General features: G+C 45.1%; 1 protein-coding gene across 2 annotated transcripts; it reads left to right on the top strand.

Moving 5' to 3' along the window:
- On the top strand, positions 1-18,376 carry TMEM268 (transmembrane protein 268). 2 transcript variants are annotated; one of them, XM_083423163.1, is made up of 8 exons: positions 1-143; positions 3,815-3,924; positions 5,926-5,979; positions 6,455-6,604; positions 8,013-8,123; positions 11,324-11,404; positions 14,151-14,336; positions 15,903-18,376. In XM_083423163.1, exons 1-8 carry the CDS (start codon positions 35-37, stop codon positions 16,080-16,082), a joined length of 981 nt encoding a protein of 326 aa, XP_083279289.1. In that variant the 5' UTR covers positions 1-34; the 3' UTR covers positions 16,083-18,376. The 2 variants fall into 2 exon arrangements, with proteins under 2 accessions (XP_083279289.1, XP_083279288.1); XM_083423162.1 differs by having other exon boundaries at positions 5,926-6,033.
- Positions 18,377-18,470: the final 94 nt, after the last annotated feature.

Here is an 18,470-nt window from a genome sequence, read left to right as displayed (position 1 = left end):
ATTCTGAAATCCTTGAGTGACACTGCTCTGCAATATGGCTTGTTGGAAAAAGCAAGTGGACATGTCTAAGGAAGACGAATTACCATTCTCCGTGTCTTACTGTCAGACCCAAGGGGAGGAACATTCAGACTACTGGAAGGAAGGTAATGTAGATGAATGCACTGTTGATTGCCAAAAATGAGGTGTAGAATAGTCAACACACACTGAACTAAACATGGGTCACATCCAGACTGTCAGTGTTTTGCAGGAGGGATTAAAACTCAAACAAGGAAATTTAGATATGTGCAATTGCAGCTGATTTAGGGGTTTGTTTTCCCAATGTAGCAAATCCACTTTAGGAAAAGAAACAGATATTTTGTGAAGGAGAAAAGAATGAAATAAATGAATGAATAATTGGAAGACGCTTAAACACTGCACAAGCAAATCAGGATGAATGAAGGGTGAATGCTCATTGTTGTATAACCACAAACCAAACAGAATGAGTTGGATATAATTTATCCTCTGTGCAAGCTCTGAGCAAGCAACAAAGGCAGATTTAGGAGAGTGCAACTGGTTTAGTTGCACTGGGTGCAGAGCATGGAAGCGCCATAGGGGGTGCTGCAACTATGATGTAGAATGGAAGGCAAGGGGGGGCACTGAATTTGGCATTGCACAGGGCACCACAGGAATTTGAGATCCCAAGGTATGTCATTGCAAGCAAATCAAAATGAATACTCAATGAATAGCTTGTCTGGAGGAGCCCATAGAAACTATTCGAGAGAAAGAATTTCCATCCATGATTCGCCTTGTGTTGATATTTAGGTATATTTTAATGCACTGTAGTGTCTTTAATGGACTGGGCTTTACCAGGTTTCACATTTAAACAAATGCAATTTAAAATATGGTTACCAGATTTTTTTCAAGGAATCCAGGGACACTTTTTTGGGGGGGGGGGGATTTCATGCTTTATTTTAGGAAAGGGTCCGGGGACGTCTGGTAACCCTAATTTAAAACAAAAGAATAATGTGGTAAAATTTATGGCAGCCATTGCACGATCAGTTCAATATGATACCTCAGTGATGGCTTTTGGAGGATCAGTAGGCTATTCCCCCTTCCCTGCTCCAGAAATCAATAGGAGTATAGCATCTAGATCAAGGGAAGTAATAGTGCCACTGTATTCTGCTCTGGTCAGACCTCACCTGGAGTACTGTGTCCAGTTCTGGGCACCACAGTTCAAGAAGGACACTGACAAACTGGAACGTGTCCAGAGGAGGGCAACCAAAATGGTCAAAGGCCTGGAAACGATGCCTTATGAGGAACGGCTAAGGGAGCTGGGCATGTTTAGCCTGGAGAAGAGGAGGTTAAGGGGCGATATGATGGTGGAGGCTTGACAACCATATGTCAGGAGTGCTCTGATGGTGTTTCCTGCTTGGCAGGGGGTTGGACTCGATGGCCCTTGTGGTCTATTCCAACTCTATGATTCTATGATTCTATGAAATTGTTGGACAACCTTTACCGTCTCTTTTCCTTCAAGGATGATGATAACTCAATGGTACAGCAGTATGCAGATAATTGCATACAGATAATTGTCCCTGGTACCTCCAGCTATAAATGGACTGTGTGCATTATGGTTGAGACAATACTTCTGCCTGAGAAATAGCCTTCCTAAACCTGAGACGCTCTAGATGTCTTGGACTGCATCTCCTATCATTCCTAACCATGCTGGGTTGGGCTGATGGGAGTTGTAGTCCAAAACATCTGGAGGGTCCCACGTTGGGAAAGACTGCCATAGAATCAAAGAACCATAGAGATGGGTGGGATATTGGAGGCCATTAAATGAATCCCCACACTATACAGTGCGGGGTCTATGGCACAGGGTGTAACTACAGCACCTGCAAATATCATGTTTCCTTTGCATTGAAATGAATGGCTTGGAATAACGTACTAAGAATATATTCTATAATCTACATAATTAATTGCTTAACTTACATAAGTTATGCAACTTCACCACAGCAGAACAGAGAGAAAAATAGCATAGTTTTTGGAAGAAAACCAATTGCTGCAGAACTGATTGCTGCATGCGATGAATACAGAATGCCCTCTGGCTCATTCCTGATTCTGTTGGGACCACAGTTCCCATCAGCCCAAGCCAGCATGGCTAATGATCAAGGATGATGGGGGGGGGGGTTGAACAACTTCTGGGAAGGTGTCCCATTAGCTGTCCAGTCAAAGAATCTATGAAGCTGAATCTTTTCTTCGGAAGGGCTGAAAGCTCAGTGACGAGGTTCCTGCTTTCCACACAGAACAATTTCCATCCTTAGCATTTCCAGTAGGGATGGGGGAGAAATTTGATTCAGTTCACACTTAAAGTCACACATACGTAAACCACAGTTTCCAAAATGATAAGTTAACTCAAACACAGCCAGCCCCCAAAATTTGCACTTTATGGAATTTCACAACACAGATCTCAAACTGAGTAATGCAGACAAAGAAAAATCGTACCCTGTGCATAGAAGTGCATATATTAGTGAAAATAGCCTCAGTCAGCTTTATTGCACATAGCCAAAGGCTGCCGCAATGTACACAGAATTATTTGACAATTAAAAGAAAATATACTGAATTGATTAAAAAAAGGACTTAAAACATTTACATTATTAAAACATTACGTACTCTAAACAAAGCTATGAAAATACCCCAATGTACAAATAAAAACATTAAACAATAAAATTCATAAGCTGAAATCATCACATGGTCACTAATGTTAAAAACAATATCAATTAATACAGTGTACAATTTATACTCAGAGTGTGGTCACAAAGACAGAGCATAGCCTGAGGTAGATAGATAGGATCAAATAAATTAATAGATAGGATCAAATAAATTCATAAATTCATAAATAAATTACAGTTAATGGCTACCTTGGCTATATAAGTTGCTCTAATTTTCCTAGCAGCAGTTGCAAAAAGTGCTACCCGCCAGGTCACATACTTATCTGTGTCTGCAAGGAAATATAAAATCATGTCAAGGAGGTTCTGGCCAGGGGTAGTGAAAATAGCATGCAAGCATGCATTTATCGGGGGAAACGATTTGTATACTAGGAGAAGTATGTACAAAAATGCAAATGAACTTTCATGAGAATTATTATTATTTGCAAACTGATGTGGAAATTGGAGAACTGAGCTTTAGACAGGAAAAATGTGAAACAAACTGACAAGAGTTGCTCATCCCTATTCATGGCTAATCAGAGATTCAACTCCAAATCTCCCAGGCCAGAGCAATCTACTACAGTGGTACCTCGGGTTACATATGCTTCAGGTTACATACGCTTCAGGTTACTGACTCTGCTAACCCAGAAATATGACCTCGGGTTAAGAACTTTGCTTCAGGATAAGAACAGAAATCGTGCAGCGGTGGCGCAGTGGCAGCAGGAGGCCCCATTAGCTAAAGTGGTGCTTCAGGTTAAGAACAGTTTCAGGTTAAGAACGGACCTCCGGAACGAATTAAGTACTTAACCCGAGGTACCACTGTACTTACATGGACAAATATGTATCCTCAGAATCCTTCTATATTCCTAATTTCTAAAGGATCTATGGTTGTATTTCTGGGAAGGACTCATGCATTAAATACTTGAGAGATGGTTCTACTTAGAGGAGACCAGAAGATATCCAGAATGGTACATAGCCAATGATCAGAGATCAGGGAAGATGTAGTGCAGAACATTTGGAGAATACCACATCCTTTCTGGGACCAATTCCACACAAAGCACATGCACTGCTATGACATGACAGCCACTCCACAATGCTTATACTCAGTCTTCTTTACTGTTGCCTTCCAGATCTTCACAATGGGCAAATGCTTATGGTTCTCACAGCTCACGAGTCCTGTTTTTCTACGTTTTTTGATATGAATCTTTGGGTAGAGAGATTGAAGACCATGGGAATTCAGGTGAGGGTTGCATATATCTTGTTGAATCATGCAGAGATAAAAGCCACCAGATGCAATATAATTTGATTGTGCAAGGAAAAAAATCAGGATGAACCAGATCGCAAGGAGTAATTAGCACTTTTAGTACTTTTTGCTGCTATCGCAAGGAGTAATTAGTACTTTTAGTACTTTTTGCTGCGTCGTCGTCGTCTTCTTCTTCTTCTTCTTCTTTTTCTCCTCCTCCTCCTCCATTATTGCAATTGTTATTTTGACTCCAAGCTGTCAGCTAAACTTAATTCCTATTGAAATTAATGGGGCAGTTGGAGGCAGTAAAGCTTCTGAATACCAGTTGCTGGAAAACACAGGCAGGGTGAGTGCCCTTGTGATCAAATCCTGCTTCCCACAGACATCTGGTTGGCCCCTGTGAGAAAAGGATGCTGGATAAGGTGGGCCATTGGCTTGCTCCACAAAGGCTCTTCTTATGCTCTTATGCTTAGTAGGACTCTTGACTTACCTAGGACCCTCGTACCTACGGGACCGCCTCTCCTAGCATGCCCAGCAGAGGACCTTATGGTCCACAAATAATAATACTTTGGAGGTCCTAGGCCTCAAGGAGGTTAGACTGGCCTCGACCAGGGCCTGGGCCTTTTCAGCCCTGGCCCCAGCTTGGTGGAATGCTCTGTCACAAGAGACCAGGGCCCTGCAGGATGTGACATCTTTCCGCAGGGCCTGCAAGATGCAGCTGTTCTGCCAGGCCTTTGGTCTGGGCCCAGTCTGACCCCCTTTTCCCCATGAAACCCTGTATGTTAAGTGGCCCCCTTGGTGCTTTCTATCGGCCCATAAGGGACCAGCACGAGTGACCAGGCCTGGCAAACATTTAATATTCTGACCCTCATGGCTGTGATTCGTGGGTTGCCACTTCCTTTTATATTGATTTTACTGTGATTTTGAGCTGTGTTTTAATCAATCGTTTGATTTTGTGTTTTTAATGTATTATATATTTGGTGTTAGCTGCCCTGAGCCCGGCCTTGGCTGGGGACAGCAGGGTATAAATAAAATTTATTATTATTAATATTACCTTACTAGCCCTGTTGTCTCCAAGATTCAAATGGAAGCCAAGTTTATCCAACTTAGTTTAAGGAACTTCTTCTTCTTCTTCTTCTTCTTCTTCTTCTTTCTTTGTTCACATTAGTTTTGCGGGTGAGTGGGAGGTGGGATGGTGTCATGGTCATAAAGAACAGGAGGAAGAGGAAGGACATGAGGAGGAAGATGGGGACAGGGTAGGCCCAAGACAGTCTGGCACCTGAGGTGAACCACAAAGTACCTCTCTCCCTCCCACACACACCAGAGAAGAAGGGGGCAGTGGAGATTCCCATTAAGATCAAGGGGGGGTGGGTAAAGATCTACATTGGGAACAAGGCAGTGAGTCAAATCAACCTTACCAGACAGCTGAAGTGAGACTCAAAGGCTGTTGTTTGGGTGTGTGCCCTGAATCAAACCAGGCAAGTGCATAACCCAGGGGGCAACCCCTATCATTTCCTCACAAGAGGAGCGGGGAGACTAGCAATGCTTCCTATCTGCAGAGAAGCTGATGTGGAGGTAGCACTGTGAGGCAGGAGGCTGGTGAGGAAGCAGCAGATCTGGCTTCCAAGGAGTGAACCACAGCCACCGCTGCCACTGTAGCAGCGGCCAATGAATTCCTTGGAGGCTGAATCTGTTGCCCCTGAGGATCTGCATCTAAGGTGGTTGCTGCACTTTGCCTCACGGGTGGGCTGGCCTTTGGTGAGGAGGAAGAGGAGGCAGAATGGTAGAGGAAAGGGGGGGGGGGGAATCGGCAGAAGGGATCGGCTTGATCCACTTTGTGGGGTGAGCAGCCCTTCACACATTTCTTAGTTCCAATTGCTCTTCTTGACCACAGTCCAAAGCATGGCAGTGAATTGATGCTCACTTCATGCTGTTATGGGATTGTGTCCATTGCATTTGGGCATACATCAAATGACCATGCTGCTGTTGCTTATGCAGGTGACAGCTGACCAGTGGAAAAAATTGATTCAGTGTGCAGTGCTAGAACCAGAGGTGAGAAAGCACCTTTTCTACAACTCCAGAGCATTTGCGATCTCAATTGCTGTGGTAAGCACCATATTGCTTCAGTGAGAGTTGGGGCATGTGGGTTTGCTAGGGTCTAAAATGACTATATATGTATTGCAGGTGTGGGGAACCAGAGGCCCATTGGTCAAATGTGGCCCTCTAGACCTCTCTTCTTGGCCCTCAGAATTCTCCTCAGGAATGTGCCCAGTAACTCCAATTATGCTTTTTGTTTGCATGGCTGGAGAATACAGAGGGGTGTGTGAGTGGGTGTAGCAATCAGACAACTGTATGAAGATAAAATTTACATTCATTGTTCTGCCCTCTTTAGCTTCTCTCCCCCACCCCCCACCCCCCTTCTGGCACTTGGCTCCCAGAAGTCTGACCAGAAGTGAATGAGGCCCTTGGTTTGTAAAAAGTTGCTCACCTCTATTTTATTAGATAAATATTGTGTTCCTCCTTTCAGGTTTTCTACGTGACCCTCTGGATCAATCTTTTTTCCACCCTGAAGATATATTCTGTAGCGCAACCCTGGGAAATCAGTATTTTGGCCACTGCAGTTGCCCTAGTGGCTGCCTTGATCATCAGACTCACAATTCATCGACATCAAAGGAAGGTAAGACGAGTTGAGACATGTCTGCAGTTATGATTTCCATGATGACCAGCAGGTATTAGGAATTCATATTCAGATAATCACAAATTAAAAACAGAACCCAATGGAGCCTATTCAGTTCAACTTTCATTCACTGAAATAAATGTCATAAGCAATGCCTGAAAAGCAAGAGGAGGTTGGCTCACATCTTGCAAAGCAATTGCTTTAGAGGGTGCCTGCGCATTACAACCCCATTTGTTGCACCCACCTCATCACAGTCCTAGCTGGAATTGTTACCACTGTCAGCTCAACTCAGCTCAAATCTTCCCACCCTGAAGAGTTATAGCTCAGCAACAGAGAACCAATTTTTTCATGAAGAAGCACCCCAGCATCGCCAGGTGCAGCTGGGAATATTCCCTGCCTGAAATCTTGGGAGAGCCACTGCCAGTCAACATGAACAATACTGAACCAGATGGACTGATGGCCAGATGCAGTTATAAGGCTGTCTTATAACTGGGTCTGAACCATTGGTCCACCTGTTCCTATCTTTTAAGTGGGAGAGCTCTAACTCAGTGGTACAACATCTGCTTTGTATGCAGAAGGTCCCAGGTCCAATCCTTGGGCAGGGCTGGAAGGAAACTTAGGCGAGCCAGTGCCACGCAGTGTAGATGATACAAATCTAGATGGACCATTGACTCAGGAGAAGACAGCTTCTTATAAAAGGTAAAGGTACCCCTGCCTGTACAGGCCAGTCGTGTCCGACTCTGGGGTTGTGCGCCCATCTCGCTTAAGAGGCCGGGGGCCAGTGCTGTCCGGAGACACTTCCGGGTCATGTGGCCAGCGTGACGAAGCTGCTCTGACGAGCCAGCACCAGCGCAGCACACGGAAATGCCGTTTACCTTCCCGCTATAAAGCGGTACCTATTTATCTACTTTCACTTAGGAGTGCTTTCGAACTGTTAGGTGGGCAGGAGCTGGGACCGAACGACGGGAGCTCACCCCGCCGCGGGGATTTGAACCGCCGACCATACGATCGGCAAGTCCTAGACGCTTAGGTTTTACCCACAGCGCCACCTGCGTCCCACAGCTTCCTATAAGGAGCCACAATTCAGTGGCAGAGCACCTGGCTGCATTCAGAAGGTCCCAGGTTTCACTCCAGTATCTCCAGGTAGGGATGGGAATGTCCCCTGCCTGAAATCCTGAAGAGCTGATGCCAGTCAGTGTATACAATTCTGTACTAGATGGACCAATGGCTTGATGCAGCAGAAGGCAGCTTTCTATGTTCCCCTTTGAAAATTGTGGGGAATGACTGTTAAACCAGCTTGTTAAACTGCCTATGCCCATGAGACTGTGGTATGGCTTCCCTCTTGCCTCCACTGGGCACCCCGTGGTTGAGACCTTTAATTCCCTTCCTTCTCCTTCTCTTTTAACAGCTGAATGTAAGTACAGACATGAGACTAGCCGCTGCCAACGAAGCTTTCATGAAAAACAAGTTCCTGGTGGGGTTCGCAAATATGCCAGAGAAGCAATGTAGTGTTCCACAGGTATCCTTTTTCAGATTGAAAGAATGCCAAATCTCTGTATGTCAGGGAGAACTGAAGTTTCAGTTTTGTCACTTAAGAACTCACCCTGTATTTACCTCTGAATATAGTGATATAATAAAATAAGGGTGGGGACCTTTGGCTGATGAAGGATCTCATTCTCTTCTGGGCAGCCTTCTGGGGACCACGTGCTAGTGGTGGGCGAGACCAGGGGCATCCGTACAAATGTAAATGTTTTCCTTTACAAAGTAGGCTGGTTTCTGCACCTGCTCACCCACTCCGCTTTAACCTCAATCCAGGCAAGTCAAAGGCATTATCGGAGTTCAAATATGCATTCCAGCCAGGTGAACACTTGGGGTTGTATCCAATGTAGTGCTAAGTCTTTTTGGTGTCTTTGTTTGTTTTTGAGTCTAATAAACAGGTCCATGTTTATTGAAGGCTTTTTTGTTAAAAAAAAATTAAAGCAAAAGGATTGCATGTTGTTAAACATTTAAAAAAAGAAAAGATGAACCAGCTAACAAACTTTTCTTTCCGCTACGGGTCAATACTGTTCAGATGGCACAGGAAAGGGAGAAGGGGGGGGGGGGGAATCATGATCAAGAGCCAATGAAAAAACAACACCATCCCCAAACGGAGGGTTGGGGGAGAGATACAGGATAAAGAATACACATGCCCTAGCGACTGCAGCAGGAAAGTGTTCATGGATGCTTGTGGTCTTTGTGAGAGAGCCTGGAAAACTAGAATAAGGAAGAAAAAACTAGTGAACCAAATTGGCTACCAAGTGGCCATTTTTGCTCTGCATTTGAAAATATTTTTGCAGACCCTTTAAAGATGTTCCCCAGAAGTTGCCCAGTGAAAAGCAGATTGTTAGAAGATGTCACACACAGGAAAGGAATAGATCTTGGTTTTAAAATAGCCCCAAAAGATCCTTGGGCGAAAGCAACAATGGGAATTTAAATAACACCAGTGTTGCTCAGTTCAGTGCTAAAACAAATCATATCATAAAGGAAGACTGGCTGTAATCATGGTTATCTTGGAGGGTTGGAGAAGATTAAAAGTCCTCTTTGGCCCCATCCCAAGGAAAACAGTGTTCCACCTTAAAAGAAAATAAAATAAAAGTTTGCTATGTACTTCTGCAGCTCTGGAGAGAGTCCAGAATTAGCAGGAGCACCCCAACGAAATTGGGTTTAAACACACAGCCATTTATTCCTCCAGCCTGGATATGAGCACTTGTAATTTGACACCCCAAAAATTGGGTTCAAGCCACAAAGGCAACAGAATCAGCTGGAAGAGAGGATCCCAGCCCTCCCACAAAATGCAAGAGAAAACGTTTGGTTATGCAGTCATCTCACTCTCTGCAAGCTCCTGAAGTCAGGAGGAGAAAAGGTTCTAGCAACTCGAAAGAAGACATGAGAGTTGGCTGTAAATATGGGGTGGGGTGAAAACAAAACTGTAGCTGAACACAGAAGCTTCACATCAAAGAAAAGGGCCTATCCAAACAGTGACAACCCATTTATGGGCCAGAGGAATCAGCAATCTGACTCACAGGCGGCCAAAAGGCCAGGCTGGGCTGAGAGCCATTTTTTTAAAAAAATTAAAAATGCAACGCTCAATTATGAAAGAGAAACCAAAACACCCCTAGAAATTAAGTAAGCGGGTGGTTTTAACAGGACGGTGGCCAGACCCCTGTGGCAGCTTCTGCCGGACAGAACTGGCTCCTGCAGGCCAAAGGAAGGAGGTTTCGTGGGGTTCTTCAACATCTTGCTATCAGCAGCAAACTTCTTGGCTCAAACAATAGCAGGAGCCCCACCGATTCCCATGAACAACTCTTGCATTTCTCAGAAAGGCAGAGAAAGAAGTTCCCCATCGCATGTGCCTGATGACGGCATGAAGCTCAGGCTGACTTCAACACCACACTCTTTGATTCGGAGTTTCCTGGTACAGAAAAGCTTGTTCTGAGTGGGAAGGAATGCAGCAAACCAGAGGGGAGTGTGGTTTCCCACTGAAAAGTCCACTTTGGCTATGAAGGGGGAAGGAGGTGCGAATAATGCTGCATATCACAATACCCCCACCACAAATGGGTGGCTGTGAGAAACCAAGGTCCACAACGGACAGAATGTTTCAGAGTTAACTGGTTTGTGTCCGGTCACCAAGATGAAGTAGCCTTTTGCAGAAAAGCCAGGAGAGGCTGGGTGGCAAATCGTTATTGGCAAATTCCAGAGGGAGTTAAAGACACATAGCAGTACATTTGTTCCACTGGCAAAATGTTTTGTACCAGCAGAACATCATTGTGCAAGAGAATGTACCTATGTTGCCCAATAAAGGTAAAGGTAAAGGGACCGCTGACTGTTAGGTCCAGTTGCGGATGAGTCTGGGGTTGCAGCACTCATCTCACTTTACTGGTCAAGGGAGCCAGCGTACAGCTTCCGGATCATGTGGCCAGCATGACTAAGCCACTTCTGGTGAAACAGAGCAGCGCACGGAAACGCCTTTTACCTTCCTGCCGGAGTGGTACCTATTTATCTACTTGCACTTTGATGTGCTTTCAAACTGCTAGGTTGGCAGGAGCAGGGACCGAGCAATGGGAGCTCCCCCCGTCGTGGGGATTCGAACTGCCTACCTTCTGATCGGCAAGCCCTAGGCTCTGTGGTTTAACCCACAGCGCCACCCACGTCCAATAGATTGCCCAATAGATGGCACAATTTATTGCACATTGTTTTTCCACTATTCTAATTGTCATGTTGGATCCCTCTGTTGTACAGCATTACAGTCTCACCCAACTGCTGGCGCAGGAGCCCTTGTGCTAGTAGACAGAGAACACTGGATACAGCCCTCATGGAACAAAGCAGGGCCAATGAGGTGTGGCCTGGAGAAAGTTCAAAAGGAAAGATAGAGAGGCCTGGAGAGTCACATTCATTCTGGGGCCTGAGGCTTCTCTCCAACTATAGCTTAACATCATACATTCTTTACTTGCCATGATATATCCAGTACCATAATTTGTCCATAGGTGGTGGTATTAGTACAGATCACTACATAAGAGTAAAACAATTAAAACAATCTGAGCTCCTTCTTACAAATGGGTGTGAATAAGTAGGCAACATCAATCCTTTTCTGCAATAAGCAATATAGAGAGTTGCATAGAATTTCATCATTTACCATAATTTGTGTATGGCTGGGCTGTTTTCCTTGACTTCCCCCATCAGCTCTGGTTTGTTCATTTTGACGTGGGGCCATGCCTTCAATTCTTAGCAGACTCTCTGGCAGAAATTAAGAGGAATGAGAAGGTGAGTGATGATTGGAGGGTTTTTGTTTTGTTTTAAGGCAGAAGGTTTCCAAGGAAGTCATGCTGCCGAAACTGTTAGTGGTATTGCTGAAAACAAACAAAACATTGGGGACAACAAACAAAACAAATAAAATAATTTGAGCTCCATCTTCCAAATGGGTGTGAATAAGCAAACAGCCATCATCCTCTTTCTCAAGTCAACCATACAGAGAATTGCCTGCAATTATATCAGGCACAGAAATATTCTTCAGAATTACCAGAATCCAGCTGATGAATGTTATCATGTTTTAAACCACCACCACCACCAAAGTAAGACACTGACTCATTGCTCTTAAAACTAGGTTGTGGGTTATAACAAATTAAATATACAGAATTCAGTCAATGGAGTCTGTTTAGTCATTTAACTATTTGGGACAGGTGTCTATCATTTTCATTAAAGATGTCATTCTAAAGTTAGTTAGCTAGTTAAAAAAAAGAAATTCAGTATTTTTGCAGAGTTTTTGAAATAACATCACTGCTGGATCACACTGAAGAATCTTGTTTAGTAAGACTGTGTACAACCTCTCAGTCTCCACCCCCCAGGATCTGGGGACCCATTCCAGGCAGATGTGGAGATCACTTAGCCTGGATCTGGACCTGAATCAATTCAGGGAACAAGGCTGAAACCCAAGTAAACATAAAGGCACAAGGCGGTGGGAGAAGAAGATGTTTCATCTCCTTCTCCTCTTCATAACTGAGAGCAGGAAGGAACAATTGACTGACACTATCTACTGCTAGGCTCCTTGCTTTCTCACAGGAGCAGGCACACCAACTCCAGGAGACAGAGATGTCATCAGCCCCCTCAATATTCCTTAACAGGGGACGCAGCCCCTGAATATTGAGCGGGTGGAGGAGGTCTAGCTGAGCAAAGCACAGCCTCAATGGAAGGCTGCACCAGCCTGTGCAGTGCCAGGAGACACTGCAGGGACCAGGGTGGCCTGGAGTGAGGTTGCACCAGCCTGCTCAGCATCTCCTGAGACTGTGGGGACCAGCGTGACCTAGCAGAAGGCTGCACTAGCCTGCATAGTGTCGGGAGATGCTGTGGGGACAGGTGCAGCCTGGCGAGAGGTTGCACTAGCCTGCACAGCATCTTCTGATGCAAGCAAGGACCAGCACAGATTGTGGAAGGCTGCTCCTGCCTAGCATCTCTTGACACCACGCAGGCCGACACAGCCTTCCTCTAGGCTGCAACGGTCTGGCCTACACAGCATAGGGGGCATGTGCAACATGCGCCAACCCACCCAATCTTGGGGGCAACATGGTGCTTCTGCCTGGTAGACACCAGGAACCTCCGGCGCGTGCGCACACACACAATATCCATCTCCATTTTCTAAGTTCTGGTTCCCTGTGTAGCCGAAGCAGCCCTGGCACCAAATCACCATAGGAATATTCTTCCATTAATTTGCATCCTGCTCTGGGTCACCCCATCTTGCTTCCTCTTCAATTCATTTATGTCCAAATAATTTCCTGACAGATTGTGCTCAATATCAGTTCAGCTGCCCCCATTGATGATCCCCAAGTCATTTCTTTATAAAGTAATCTCACAGCAGTTTATTTTCTCAAGTTAACATCCTACCCAGTCACCTAGATCACCATCCTCCTCCCATTCAATCCCCCCAAATTCATTACTCACTTGGAACCACTAGTGGCACTTCAATAAAGATTCAAAGTTGTATCCAATGTTGGTTCTGCACAGGGTAGACCCATTCATAGGTGCCGAGTTCTGCCCAACATTGAGAGAGTGGGCTTGTTGCATGTGTGTGACGTCACCTGTGATGTCACACACATCAGGAGGAGGCCTGATGCCCTTCACGGCTGTGGGGAGGCCTGACAAGGCCCAACTCCTCAAGGTGGGGGGGGGCTGCCATGTCCCCACATACTTTGGGGTGGGGCATAGAGTTGGTGCCTATGGGCCCATTGAAATTGTTGGACATGACTTGGTTCTCTTAATTTTTATGTGTCTACTCTGAGTGGAACTTAGTTAGAGACAACCCTCAGAACCCATGCTGTCATCCTTAACAACACTCATATTCATTTGTGTGATTATGGCCATATTCACGCCATCCATTTAAAGCACTGTGATACCACCTTAACCAGTCATAGCTTCTGGGAGCTGTAGTTTGCTAAGGGTACTGAGAGTTGTTAATTTATCCCTTCCAGAGCTACAATTCTCAGAATGGTTTAACCATCAATCCCTCCTCACAGGTAACTCCTGAATATTGTAGCTTTCTGAAGTACCCTTAACAAATTAGAGTTCCAATAATCCTTTATGAGAAGCCTCAACTGTTGAAAGTGGTAGCATAGTGCTTTATGGATGGTACGAATGTGGCCTATGTTGCTACTGAATTGCATCCAACAAATTCCTAGTGAAAGCAGAATGGTTTCTGCTCACAAAACAGAACTTCTGTTCCCTCTCCTGTCTCTGCATGCCCTCAGTGCCACGGGGACCTTCAGAGCAATTTTGTGTGTCAGGACTCACATGGAGTGAGGAGACAGAAGAGGAAGGGGAAATTCCATTGTGGGAATGGAAGATAAAACCATAGAATTGTAGAGTTGGAAGGGACCCAAAGGGATTCAGCTGATCATTGTTGTTAGCTGATTGCTGCTTGCTGCTTTTCTGTTAGCTGATTGCTGCAGAATGTGCTTTTCTGGGTGATGCAGAATAATATCACTGTCCTGCAAATCTGCTCCTCCCGGCTCCTTTTCAGTCTGCTCTGAAGCACAACCTGAAAGAACTCTGCATTGTAATAGAGACTCCCATCCTTCCAAGTCAGGAAAAAGGCCTGGGAATTTCTTCAGAAGATTCTGAACTGCTGCCCGAGAGAAAGGACAGCACTCAAAGTGCCTTGGCATACCGAGAGTTCCTCCAGCTTGTCCCAGATGGAGCCCCTGAGGTAAGAATTCATTGAAGGTGTCTGTAAAAAGGTTTGGTGTTGGGGGAGAACTGAGGTGGATCTTCACCAGCCTCTGTACTCAGCCAGCCCATACCTGCCTGATTTCTTACTTATAAACTGTCCAGAAGGTGGCACTGCCTGTTAGTTTCTTTCTCCTCCTTAGTCTCAAGGTTGGCCTTCTAGACCTCAGCAGGGAGGAGGATGGAGGCAAAACTAGTACCTAGTGCATTTATCAGTCATTGGCTCCAGCACCACCCTACTTTTGTATTCTATACCTATTGTCCTACCAGTCCCAAGGGGGCACCAGGCACTACTGCTCATTTATAAATGTTTAAGAAATATTTAAAATAAAATGTAGGGCCAATGATATATTATTATGCCTTTTAAATGATGTGGATAAGCAAGGGACATTCAATGAATATTTGAATTCTTAAAGGAATTATTAATTATTAATTTTCTTTTTTAATTCAGGAACTTTTCAAGAAACTTTTAGGACACACCTTTTGGTTATTTTAAGTTGTTTTAGACTTTGTGTTTCAAAGTTGTAACCCACCCTTGGACCTCACAGTGAGGAGTAGGTAATAACAACAGTAATAACTAGGGTACTGTGTATATTAACACTAGCAAGTGTAATGCACATGAAAGTTTGGAAAGGTAGATGTAAACCTAATAAGAATTAATGATGTAAATGATGGGAGGTGCTGGAAATGTTTAAGTTGTCAATAATGTTAAATGAAATGGGATTAAAAAGCTGTTGGAGGCTAGTTGTGCAGTATAGAAGCAAAGAGCTCAGAATATCTGGATTTGGAGAAGGGAAAGGGCCACAGGTGAGTCGTAGAGCACCTGCTTTGTGTATGGAAGGTCTCAGGTTCAACCTCCAGCACTGGGAAAGACTCCAGTCTGAAAGTTTGGGGAGAGGTGGTTTATTATGACATAAGCCAGGGTTGGGGATAGGCCAATCTTGGCCTGTGAGGCCATTATTTCAGAAACTATGCCCACTGATGCCATTCCATTGGTGGGAGGGGTTTGATTCTGAATTGGCTGCATGCATCAGTTACTCTATTGGGAACTGGTACACATAGCCGAAGCAGCAGGGTTTAATCTCCTCTCACCAGCTGATGAGTAGGAATTAAATCCTGCACCATTGGGCTGTTCATGCCTCTTCCCCTACTGGAAACAGCCATGTGCAGTCAAAGCTCAATGTCGGGCTGTTTGAAAGCCCTTTTGCAAAGAGCCCTGTGCTGTTCAAAGAGCAACAAAATTCTGGTTGCAAAAGAGACCCCATAGTCAGGGCTTCAGAGTTCAGTATAACCTGGTACCATATTGACGTCAGATGACTGACAGGTAGATGGCCTCTGGGTTGGGGATATAAGGATTTGACTTGCTGGTCAGAAAATGTTCTCCACTTCTGGCACAAACTTTCAGTGACAGCACATGAAGTGCTATTTGAGCTACAGATTGGTGTAGGCATCACTGGGCTAGATGGACCACTGGTCTGACTTGGTATAACAGTTGCTTCCTATGTTCTTACATCATCAATAAATGTTGATGCTTGACTGATTTTAGGTGATGGCCCATCAGCTATTGGCAATCTTCAGTGGCTGCTACATCAGACTTCTGGTCAGTGGTCAACTCACAGAGGTCGCTGCAAGACGACATGTATCACTCAACCACACCCCATGCCTGTGCCAATTCGTCGAGACGACAGTGCTGGCAAAGAGATCCTCTTGGTTCAAGCTGAGGTGACCAGTGGTGGATGAAGTAGCCCTTTGCATTATGGACAGTATTAACCAGAATGGAGACCTAGAACTTGCAAACTGGGGGAATTATTTCACATGGTTGTCTGAATTGGCCACAGTGACACACACCTTAGTTATGCACTATTTGCATTGCTGTAACATGCTCTACATAGGATTGCCTTTGAAAAGTGCTCAGAAACTTCAGCTGGCTCAAAGAGCTGCCAGATTGCTGTCCCGGGCTGGTTGACCTATATGGATTAGGTCCAAGCTATCTGAAACACCACATTCCCTCATAAGAACCTGCCCAGGTTTCGAGAGCTTCAAGGGAGATCTTTCTCTTGGTCCCACCATCCTGACAGGCATACTTGGTGGGGATGTAGGAGAGGACCTTCTTGCTAGCTGCTGCCAGACTCTGAAACTCCCTCTCCAGGGAAGCCAGTCTGGCTCCCTCGTGGTATTTCTGCTGACAGGTAAAGTCTTGTTCCAATAGGCTTTGGGAAGGTGACTGCTTTTAATGAAAGGGCTGGTGCTGTGCTGTTTTTCATTCTAGCTATTTTTTATTGTAAAGGTACAGAGACCTCTGACCGTTAGGTCCAGTCGCGGACGACTCTGGGGTTGCGCGCTTATCTTGCTCTATATGCTGAGGGAGCCAGCATTTGTCCGCAGACAGCTTCCGGGTCATGTGGCCAGCATGACTAAGCTGCTTCTGGCGAACCAGAGCAGCACAGGGAAATGCCGTTTACCTTCCCACCAGAGCGGTACCTATTTATCTACTTGCACTGGTGTGCTTTCGAACTGCTAGGTTGGCAGGAGCTGGGACTAAACAATGTGAGCTCACCCCGTCGCAAGGATTTGAACCGCCGGCCTTCTGATTGGCAAGCCCTAGGTTCTGTGGTTTAGACCATATAGTTTTAATTATATTTTATTTTATAAAATGTAATTTTAATGATTAGTTTTTCTGTGATTTTAGCTGTGTTTATTTTTTATCAGTAAGCCTCCTTGAGTACCTGCCAGGCAAAGAGGTGGGGTACAAATATAAAAGTAGCCACCACCATTGTTCTCCATATGCAACAAGTGTCCAGCAGTAATTTTCTGGATGCATTTTTGTCATCTCCCTTAAGGAGCTACAGTGATATGAAATGAGATCAATGGCCTGCCTAGCACAGTACTGGCTAAATTTCTCCAACCTCCTGTGCAGACATCCAACAAGCCATGTCAATAAGAGATTATCACAAATCGCTTGTGCGATTTTGCAATATTTTGGTTCCCATGGCTCCTGTTGGGTAACAATAGTGGAAGATATTTCCCACAGGACATTCCGTTGCAAAGAAGGATCTTGTCTTTTCTGTTGCTGCAGCACGCCAGGCAGGAAATGAATGATGTGTGCAGATGCAAAAGAGCAAACTGCTGCAGGATGGCTTAGGGTGGCCGATGAGAGATGCCCCCCGCCCCCTCACATAGCGGCATAGCTTCCGAGAAAGGCAAAAGCAGGATAAAGGGACAATAATATTTTTACCCTCCCTCCTTTGCTCTTTCTGTGTGAGATAGTTGCTTGGGATCCCCACCTACCTGCAACACACACCTAACAGTTTCCTCTCCTTGGAGACAGGGGTGACATTTACTGCTGGTGATTTTTATGACTGGCTAAGCAGAGAAGATACAGTGGTACCTCAGGTTACAGACGCTTCAGGTTACAGACACCACTAACCTAGAAACAGTACCTCAGGTTAGGAACTTTGCTTCAGGATGAGAACAGAAATCGTGCTCCGGCGGTGCAGTGGCAGCGGGAGGCCCCATTAGCTAAAGTGGTACCTCAGGTTAAGAACAGTTTCAGGTTAAGAACGGATGTCTGGAACGATTTAAGTTCTTAACCCGAGGTACCACTGTATACAGAAGTCTCTCAGTCATTGGAAATGCAGTGATGTTATTGTGTGCAACAGAAAGAAGACTGCACCATAGCCTGGGAAGGTTTTTTGGGTTCAGAACCTTGGCAGGGCTATGCCCTACTTTGCCCATAAGAGTAGCCTCCCTGGTTTCAGCATTATTTCACTTTCCTGGGCCCCTTTTGACAATATAGGGCAAGATATTTCCCATGGGGCATTCTGTTGCGTTTTGGTTTTTTCACTTGCAAAGACCCTGACTCTTGAGATTCTTCAAGCAGAAATATCAGGGGGTCATGAACCCATGACTGTCATCCCTGGAAGCATGAGCTCTTATCCATGAGCTATCGGTATATCATAAACACTTCCCACACACAGAGTTGAAAGTGTGGGCTGAAGTGGACTTTATAGGTTTTCCAGACCACCCTGTGATATTTGCTGTAATAGTCATGCTATACACTTGTCATGCAAAGTAATGCAGGCTATTTCACCGTACTGCATTTGTGCTTTTGCAA

Source organism: Podarcis tiliguerta, assembly GCF_965153285.1.
Source record: "Podarcis tiliguerta genome assembly, chromosome: Z".
Taxonomy (NCBI): Eukaryota; Metazoa; Chordata; class Lepidosauria; order Squamata; family Lacertidae; genus Podarcis; species Podarcis tiliguerta.
This window is presented reverse-complemented; position numbering and strand designations above follow the sequence as displayed.

Excerpts from the sequence above, each read along its gene's own strand:
- TMEM268 (XM_083423162.1), top strand. The coding sequence starts at position 35 with ATGGCTTGTTGGAAAAAGCAAGTGGACATGTCTAAGGAAGACGAATTA. Across the intron at positions 144-3,814 it reads TTCAGACTACTGGAAGGAAG|ATCTTCACAATGGGCAAATG; the intron begins GTAATGTAGATG and ends GTTGCCTTCCAG. Across the intron at positions 11,405-14,150 it reads AAATTAAGAGGAATGAGAAG|TCTGCTCTGAAGCACAACCT; the intron begins GTGAGTGATGAT and ends GCTCCTTTTCAG.